The sequence below is a fragment of the Mixophyes fleayi genome, chromosome 3 (genome assembly GCF_038048845.1).
Source record: "Mixophyes fleayi isolate aMixFle1 chromosome 3, aMixFle1.hap1, whole genome shotgun sequence".
Classification (NCBI taxonomy): domain Eukaryota; kingdom Metazoa; phylum Chordata; class Amphibia; order Anura; family Limnodynastidae; genus Mixophyes; species Mixophyes fleayi.
In genome coordinates this window covers 124,028,487-124,038,364 of record NC_134404.1, presented here as the reverse complement: position 1 = coordinate 124,038,364, position 9,878 = coordinate 124,028,487, and the positions used below count along the sequence as shown (strand labels likewise).

At 38.0% G+C, this 9,878-nt stretch overlaps 1 protein-coding gene across 1 annotated transcript; it reads right to left on the bottom strand.

Moving 5' to 3' along the window:
• Positions 1–2,221: 2,221 nt before the first annotated feature.
• On the bottom strand, positions 2,222–6,184 carry GMNC (geminin coiled-coil domain containing). The gene is made up of 5 exons (XM_075200585.1): positions 6,118–6,184; positions 5,247–5,421; positions 4,859–4,941; positions 4,438–4,554; positions 2,222–3,533 (listed from the first exon to the last, which is right to left on the bottom strand). The coding sequence occupies exons 1-5, from the start codon at positions 6,157–6,159 to the stop codon at positions 2,916–2,918; spliced, it is 1,035 nt and encodes a 344-aa protein (XP_075056686.1). The 5' UTR covers positions 6,160–6,184; the 3' UTR covers positions 2,222–2,915.
• Positions 6,185–9,878: the final 3,694 nt, after the last annotated feature.

The window sequence follows — 9,878 nt, the reverse complement described above, 5'->3', positions numbered from 1 at the left end:
CATGAAATTCTTCAGAGGCCACCCATACAATTTTGTATAACATATAGAGGTAGATTATATGGTCTATTTATGACCAATCGCATATTGCTCAGAATAATTTTCATTTCTTATCACAATTATAAGAAACTAATTAATGTGGCAATTAAAATGAATTAGCTGCAACAGTGACTCCGATACGAGCCTGTCATGGCGAATAATCTATAGATAGTCTGGTTTTATGGCCTTTGACAATCTGCAATTGGGGAGGAGCACGAAGTCTGCCAGGGAGGGATCCAAAGATCCCTCTCCTGCAATGCTTTCCCCATAGGCTAGAACAGCTACCATCTTCAAATGATGTTTGCTGTCAGGGTCCAAATTTGGGAGCTTAATAAATAGTCATTTTTGCAGGTTCAGTAGACACCTATGGGGACTACATTTGCGATCAAAGTGGTTATGACCATAGCAGACAGCTCTGATATCTGATGCGATACTCTAATAATACATAGCCTAATCACTTTAAAATGCATTAATCCCTGAAAACTGCAGTTTTCCGTGGATTAAAATCTCTTTAAATGTTCATAAATAGGCCCCTTAATCCCATGACAATGTATTATAAAGCACAGTAACAAAGATTTCAGTGAAACATAACTAAGATATTTAAAGAACTCTACCTAGCCTTGCTTACCACCCTACATCTATTACTAGTTCTTTGTATGCAAGTATATTTTTTAATCAATTTAGTGAATGTCTATTGAAGATTATATACATTATGACCAACTATACTGCACATAATTATTTTTGGTTACTGCTGGGCAATAGGTAGCCAGACATAGGTCACATTTCCAATCTGTCAAAACACCTGTTGAAAGTGTCTGGTATCTACTTTTAGGGAGCCAGTCAGCTAGGACTTAAGACTATTCATTGGGCCCCAGAGAAATAAGTGCTCTAAGTACAGCCAAGGTAGAACAGAATAATTTATCTGCTAAATCAGATTAGAATCTTGTCCTAACAAATTGGTCATGCCAAAGGGAGAGACAAATGAAGCGTGGATAAATGATCAGTGTTGTATTGCATAAGACTGTAGATCACAAAGAGGCAACTGGTGGCTCTCCAGCTATCAAGGCACTAACAGTTCCAGCATGTTCTGCAAGCATATGGTTATGGTCAATATTTGTAGTTCCTCAACAGCATGACAGTTACAGGTTGATAAAACAAGCACTAGATAACCTGTATCTGTATTACTCGCAAAAGCATAGTGAGGAACATACCTGAATAAAATTAAGTTGGCTACACGTTCAACCTATCAATCTTATCAGTATTGTAATTTACAAACTAGATCTCTTAATCTGTGCATGTAGCGTAAACACTAATTAAACCAACATTCCATAAACGTCTTAACTGATCAGTGATCGTCGGAGGCTGCAAGGTGTGCATAAACTACAGACACTTCACCAAAGCATAGGAAATATCTATATTGGAAGTAAAATCTCTACAATTTGAATTTAACCATAATTGTGGGTCATTATATTTGTGGAAAACACCGCCTTCAGTAATCTATTTTATAGCCAAGTTCTCTTTTATAGCAATCTGAAGTTGTCCATCTGTGCTTTATTTGTAGGCAAAAGGATGGGGGGGGGTTAAAAAGGAAGATTGTTCTAGTACCGTCAAAATATACAAATGTCCACATTAACTTCCAATCGATTCTTTAAAGTGATCAGAAATCAACTTTGCTGTTTAGTGTTCTCGGTGCGGCAATAACAACTACTCTGAACATTGTATCATTGATAATAGATGATTAAATTAATACTTATTAGACTTGCACCAGAGGATGCATTATCAGAGAGCTTAGTATTGAATTTTAACCCTCTCACTTTTACACATTTAAAAATTTAGAGCCGATGTGTTGTTGTGAGTTTCATACACGAGTACTAGATGTTTATTTTCACGCACGTGATTTTAGTCAATCAGTGGCTCTTCGGATTTTATGGAACTATAACTCTCAGCAAGTTCTGTCAGACATGCTGTGAAATGTAGTTACCCAATACCTATTTGCTTGTGATATTTTGTAGTCGGGTCTACGAAAAATGATTATAAATCAGACCTTATGTCTAATATTACCCAGCATGTATGGACCCATCTCTCTTTTTGCAGTAAGTTAAAAGAACAAGATAAAAAGCATATTGCAGTCAGACGCGTGTGACATACACCAACTAGAAATAATACAGTAAACCGATAAAGCCAATACTTCACAAAATAGTTTACAGTTTATTTATGTACATGTGAACACAAGAGATTTAACAGTGCGATTTTCCTTATTAATGTAATGAGCAGTAAATAAATAGCCATGGTAAAATAAATCAGGGAACGTCCGTTTGGTGTTATTGGGGCACCCCCCATGTTAATCAGAGATCATGAAAACAAAGGTCTGTGCACCTGTCCACACATGTACAGCTCTAACCATTCTGGCAGTGAGTGGCGTGTACTACATTGACGTACATGTAGCAGGAAATAAAACGTCTTTTGAATTCAAGTCAGCATAAAAGCTGTTTTCGTCTAGGCAGATCCTATAAGTGTGGTATAATCTCCACTGTATAAAATACAAGGCAGTGAGAAAATGACTTGTAGGCAGCAATTTAAACAGGTGCATTCCAAGAACTACATAAGTAGAACTGCACTAATTGCACTTATAACCCAACAGAAATAAATACTGTTAACATATTTTTCACGGAAAATATATCTATACACATTTACATGTAAACAAATGAAGACCCCCAAAGCACTGGTAAACGATTTTACCCAGTCAGTCAATAGGCTAAAATATAGTGGATTGTATTACGCTTCTGTCCTGAAAAGATCTTCATAGGTCCCCATGAGCAAATCAAGTGCAAAATCTTTGTGTAAACTCCCAGGAATATACTTCATGCCCATGCAGGGAATTATTCAGACTGTTTGGGCACCCAGGTGAACTTCCATCCCCCTTCTCCGTCCCTGCGAACGAATGCCTGCCCGTTAGAGAAGCTGTGGGTCTTCACATTGCAGTGTGGGTTCAGGGATGTAGAGAAGGCTACATCTGTTTTGTTTGGGGATACTTCAGGAGTGTAGTAGATAGGAGACCCAAAAGGACTCACTGGCTCACTGCTTGGTAGTGCTGTAGAACTGCACGAAGTTGGAGTGTAATCCTGCATGTAAGGGGAGTTTGTGTTGCAGGAGCTCTCCGCTTGGCTGTGCATAGGCGTCATGTGGATTGTACTGTATCCAGATGATGGGGAATCTTTTACATTTCCGTAGTCGATTCCCTGCAGGGAGCTGACAAGTTCTGTGGTTATGGCACTGTAGTTAGCTGATGCAGAGTCATCGATTGTGTTGACATCTTTCAGTCCCAGGGTTTGCAGAACCCAGTTTTCTATAGAAGGAATTGATCGTTCCTCGCTGGCAGTGAATTCGTTAAATAGATTTCTCTTGGCCTTCTTAGCTGACGTTTCTGGGGAGGTAAGGCTGCTAACTCTGCATTTTCTCTTTAGATGAGCACCAACAGCATGCAGGGACAGCAATTTCTGTAAAATAAAAGGTGTGAGAACTATTAGACTACACTTCATATTCAAAGTAGACATTGGAAGCAGAAGTTAGTAACGTTGTTGCAGATAGTTATCTCTTAGTGGAGACAATATTCATCGGAGGCTGTAAGATTGACACAAAAACATCTGTGTCATAAGACTGTAGAATATAATTAATATGTAAGATGTATAGCAGCTTAGGTTCAAACGCGATTCTACAGCTGTGGCAGAACTACAAATTCCAGCATGCCATGGCTTGCACTGCATGCAAAGCCTTGGAGTTCCGTTATAGGTGAAGAGCCAAAAGTAACCCAAGGAAACAATTGAAAGAGCAAATATTTCACTGTTGTATAAAAGTTACATTATTGTGAAAGACTCCACAGTACTTATGTATGGCGGGCTTTGAAAAAGAAAATTGTCATGAACATGATTAGTGTCTGACATTCCTGTAAACTGATAATAATCCTGCATGTACGTGGCTGGAGAGTTTCTAAGTAGTGTTTACCGCCGCAGGGGATAGAACCTAAAGGTACAGGTGCAATTTGCAAGCACACTGCTTTGTGATAAACACAAAGGAAAGCACTTATTAGGCAAAGCTATTTTGCACTTAACCATCGAGGTCAACAAACAGCCGCATAGTTGAACAGTTTAGTAGCAGTCAAATCAGCATATTAGAGAGACTGACACCACCACACGTGGCTATGTGCCACTTATCTCATGAGAGATCCCTATCAAACCGTGATAACTAAGTATGCTGATAACTTTATCTGACTGATCAATTACAACCGTAGACATATAGTACTTTCCAATCTTTTAGTAAAAGGGATCAGAGGTGGACGTGGAAAGTGGCAAGTCCGGAAACTCATGTAAATGGCTATTGTAGTAGTGAAGGACAATTACACACCTTAGTCTTTTCCTCTAAGCTTTTCACAAAGGTTGAGTTCAGGTATTGCTTTAACTTGTTGTTCTCCTCGTGTAAGCGTGCCAGCTCCTCTTCCCTTTGGACTAAGGTATCCTGAAGCTATGGGAGAGATGCATGGCATAACTCGCGATCATATTTTGCAGTTTTTATATACATGACAAGTTATATAATGAATATAGAAAAGAAATCATGATACATATACTGAATATCTATTATGTTGCTGATTACTGCCCCACGCTGAGAACGCTTTCAATTTCAAATGATCACTGAAGCTTGTTGGATAACTTGCATGCAGCACAACAGACCATTTGTACATTTAATCCGCCCCCTACACACACAGTGAAACAAACAAACATTTAACCCTTTATAATGCCTTAAGTATAGGATAAAATCACATATTTACCTGTTTGTTTGTGAACATCTGCGAAGACAGCTGGTCCCCCCCGAAATAATCATCTTGAGGTGTGTACCCATTATATGAATTCCCTGAAAGGAAATCAAAATACATATATTAACATTGATATTTAGGTCACTCAGCCACAAACGTTGTTAGTCAATGTGAATAACTATTTAATATTGCAGACAATTTATAGTTTAGTGCTATTTCTTAAGGTGTTCCGTCAGTCGTCTTGCAAAAAAACATTACAATTATATATTTAATAGTTTTTAATCTTCACATAAGGAAATGCCTTTCTATACTTTCCTTTAACAGGGGTTGTCATTATGAGATGGTACCCATAGGCTATGTAACAACATATAGACCATCATCTGTGATTAGAGAGTGGACATACCGTGGGATTGTGGGCCTGGGTTGCTTGATCTGTTGTCCTGGAGACCAGAAGCCCAGAGAGAGACCCAAGTATCCTTGGTAACATCAACACTGGCTGCTGACGTTGAGGAGAAGTATGGGCAATCATAGCCCTGACCCCCTGCAAAGTACTGGTCTTGGCAAGCTAGAATAGTGTTCTGTAAAAGCAACACAGGAGAAGGACTTGGTTAGATATGGCAAAAACAGACTTTTGTGTTTCAACAAAAGCAACACTCTTTGGGGAGGTAATGCTAGATTCCATCTAGGAGGATACTAGCTATTGAGCAGATATAGTTCTGCTGGAAACGAACGCTCAGCTGTGTGAATGGGGACTAAGATCAGCTGACCGTTCACTTCCACCTCAGCTAATAAGATCACATGCGAAACCTATACACTGTATCTACCCGTTTCATTACGTACACTGACCTAATAGAAGAATAGTTGTAGCATGGGCAATAAAAAAAACATATATGGTACAGTTTAGTAACAAAATATATTAAAAAGTAAACAAACCACAATAACAGCAACAAAAAGCAGTTTCTCTTACAGATATAAATCTGATATTAGGTTCGTTACACAATTTCCGTTTCCCATCAGTAATAAGAAGGTTTTGGAATAAGAAGCCAAGTAAATCTCAGACAGTTGTACAAAACACCGCACAGCAAGAGCAGAAATGGAACTTCTCCTTACAAAATCACTAACATCAAAACGTCTTAAGCAATAAAGTCATACTCATCAATAATCTAATGAAATTATTCTAACCTCCAGCAGCAAGGCAACCGCTTGCAAAGCAATACACAATACACTGGACAGGGAACTCCCTATGCACAGCAAGGAGTGCACCTGACACTTACCATCTTGTTACTTGAATGAGATATTTGCAGACACGTTTTCATTAAATCCCCACTGAGCTTTAAATGGAACTGAGGGAAGACAGGCAGAGGCAGTCCTATTCTAAGGGAGCTCAAGTAACGCCCCCGGAACTTTCTAAACCCACGGATCTGATTTGATGCCAATCTCTTAAATAAAATGTATGACATCAGCAAACTTATAATGTAGAGATCAAAGCCATCCCCTCCCACACATTAATATGCAATGTAAACCCAACCCAGATGTTTTAGCTCACATCAGCACCATTGGGCTGGATAAAGTTTTTGTGCACATTAAATACATGTAAAATATAAGCCGGGTAATGTCAACATTTTTTTACGTGCAATATTTGCAATATACAGTATGCGGAGGAATACATTGGAAGTCGTGTTGTTTATTTGTATTATGATAACCTATAATTATAATGTACTTTATTCCAATTAATTGAACCATATAAAACAATAGAAAAATATCCCAAAAACAAACAATAAACACACAATGCTTTTGGAAACGTATGGGCGCAGTTAGTTTAGGAGAAATTAATGTGTATTTGGTTTGTGTACCTGAGATAGACAGATGCACACCTCAAAGTCTTTGGAAATATTCTGAAATGAACGCCGATCATTTTGCTTAAATATTTAGCACATCAGACGTGTGCCTAGTTGTAGTCATTAGTATTGTATTATGATTTATGGATCGCCCAACCTCTACTCTCTGCTATATAGTGTGCACACGCGACCAAGTAACCTGACCTGACTAATAATAACAACCTGTGGACAGTGCTGGCTAATGAGGAAAGAGACAGAATGGCATATGGATATGTTATTTTATTTCACCCAAGAGGACACTTTATTCTGTTAACCCATTAGAAAGGCTCAATGTCTCGTTAATGGGACAAATTGCATCCATTCTCTCGTTACAAACATATTTCGCCATTTCTAGGGAAACAAAAATTATGACCCAAGAGAAATGTGTTTGCAGATCCATTATTGTTTCATCACAGTACACACTTCAGCATGGGCAGCAATCTCATTACAATAGCAAATCTCCAGCAGACTTCCCAAACATCCATTCATCTCGACAAAACATAAAACAAAAGTGTATAGTTCAGATTCTATAGACAGAAATGTATCAAAGTAATAAACAAATAACATTGTACTTCAATAGAAAAGATAACAATCAGTTGTTTTTTGTGTATATGCCGCATAGCATCTAAATTTTTATTTTGAAACACGTTAAATGCCCAATTCATTGTGGGACCCCTACATTCCATGTACATTTGCTGTTTTGTTTTGCAAATAGTGGGAATGCTGTGAAAGGCAGCCGCATGTTTGGCAGCTCCTTAATCTTCAATAAACACATTTGCAGTTAAACAGCAGCGAAATTGTCGAAATTACCTAGAAAAACAAAATTTGATTATTTGGCAGAAATGTAGTTATGGGGAATTATCTTTAAGACATAATCAACGCATTTGATTTCGAATTAAGTTCGTGTTTTTTCCAACTTTTTTTTCTAAATTGCTTGACTACTCAAGTGTATTTTATATATTTTATTAGGCCGAAACAACCAATAGCGTTATAATATATAGTATCTATTTATTTATTTACGATCTACAATTGCAACAGCGACAGGTACGTGTACCAATAAGTAGCGCCGAGTTATTGGGCCGAGACATGTAAAATACTCTATGTAAACTATGCTACGGGACCAAAGAAAACCCCACACAACTCCATTTTATTAACCGGCTCACTTTGCTGAGTTTATATATATATATATATATATATATATATATATATATATATGCATTCACTGTACTTGGCATCTCCCAGACGTCCCAATACCAAAAGTTGACAACAGACAATACAGAACTCAGAGGATGCTTTTAGCTTGTATTTGTGATCCGAACACCTATGGAGAACAGTTTACTGATTTATTTATATAGGTTCATATATCTGACCCTGAAGTAGGACGGTTTATATTCCTAAGAGGCACTGTCTTTCCACATAGAGACAGTTGGATGGTATTTTACAAGATGTGTTTGAGCAGACACAGTGGCTCCTCCGCCTATTTTCACAATTTGGAAGTGTACACAATACACTGGTGTTTAAATCGACGGTGAACTGTTCCAAACCTGTGATCTTTTGTCCATGAGCCTTGTATAAAGCGAGCAGCGCGCTGCGCATGTTGTCCTCACAAGGCGAATCCCCAAATTAAAGGATGTCCTATGATCTATCAGGGACTTCAGCGCAGAACACCTGTTACTTGTATTTCTTGTGCTTAAGATAATTTGTTGCAGTATCTATGCACCTGCGATTCCTACTTTATTATAGACTTGTTATACTGTTGGTTTGAAACATGTCATAGTCATATATACATTTAGCTCATACAGTGTTTTATAACTACAAGTTGTAGTATGTCAGGCAGGGCATGGTAGTACTTGCAGTTCCACAACCTATGGAAAGCCACAAGTTGCCTACTGATGTATAGAGCATCACCCCAAGGATACTGTGATAACGTCTGGCTTCAGAGAGATAGGTAGACACGCACTATTCACCTTACAATATTGCCCTCTACAGGTCAATCAGCTTAACTAGTGGTTTGTGAATTTAAATCTTTAAGTTAAGCAACTGAACACAGTTTTCTATTAGTTTGCTCTTGATTTTAGCTTATTGGACATTATAATAGTCATTTCAGTACTCAACAATAATTTCTGGTCCTCCGAAATTCTTGTTCCTGAAGCTGAATTAGTTTCTTTTCCTATTACCTGATATCATAGCAAGCACCATTCCTGCTACATGACGTTATGCATTGTAAAGAGTACACATCTATGGCTAACTTGAAAACTTGGCGGCTGGCATAAAAAAAGAGCAAATCTAAAAAACCTGGGCTAAAAATTAAATTACATAGATTACACTCTGCCTGCTAAATGGAATAATGTGAGTGTATGGGTGGTAGACAAAAGAGTGGAAACACCAATATAAAGTCACATAATAGGTAATTTGGCCACTATGTGCAGCCAATATGTCCTCTATGGGCCTGATTCATTAAGGATCTTAAATGAAGAGGATCCTTATTTTAGTCTCCTGGACAAAACCATGTTACAATGCAAGGGGTGCAAATAAGTGTTCTGTTTTGCACATAAGTTAAATACTGACTGTTTTTTCACATAACACACAAATACTTGATAGCTTATTTGCACACTGAAATTTAAAGTTGATATTTGTGTGCTTCATGAAAAAACAGTCAGTATTTAACTTATGTGCAAAACAGAACACTCATTTGCACCCCTTGCATTGTACCATGGTTTTGTCCAGGAGACTGAAATAAGGATCCCTTTCATTTAAGATCCTTAATGAATCAGGCCCCATGTACTGGGATGTTGAGTATCAATGTCCAGAATTCAGGGATGCAGCACAATTCTCCCAACAGCAAATTATTAAACGCTGTCTCAGGCCTCATTCGAGAATAACTCATAAATGCTCAACTGGGTTCCGATCTGTTAACTGAGAAGAAGCATATGACATATGGATAACATCAGTGTCATGCAAGATAAACCACTAGGCAACCACACGTACTCTGTGGAAGGGAGTGCTGTCAGCCTGGAAGACACTGCCCCCATTAGGAAAGAATGATTTAAAGTTCAGGTGAAGATAATCATTCAGTATAATTAATTAGTGATTAGCATTGACGTTGTCAGAAAAACTACTCTGCTGAACTCACAAGTGAGCAGTGACAGGTGTAATGA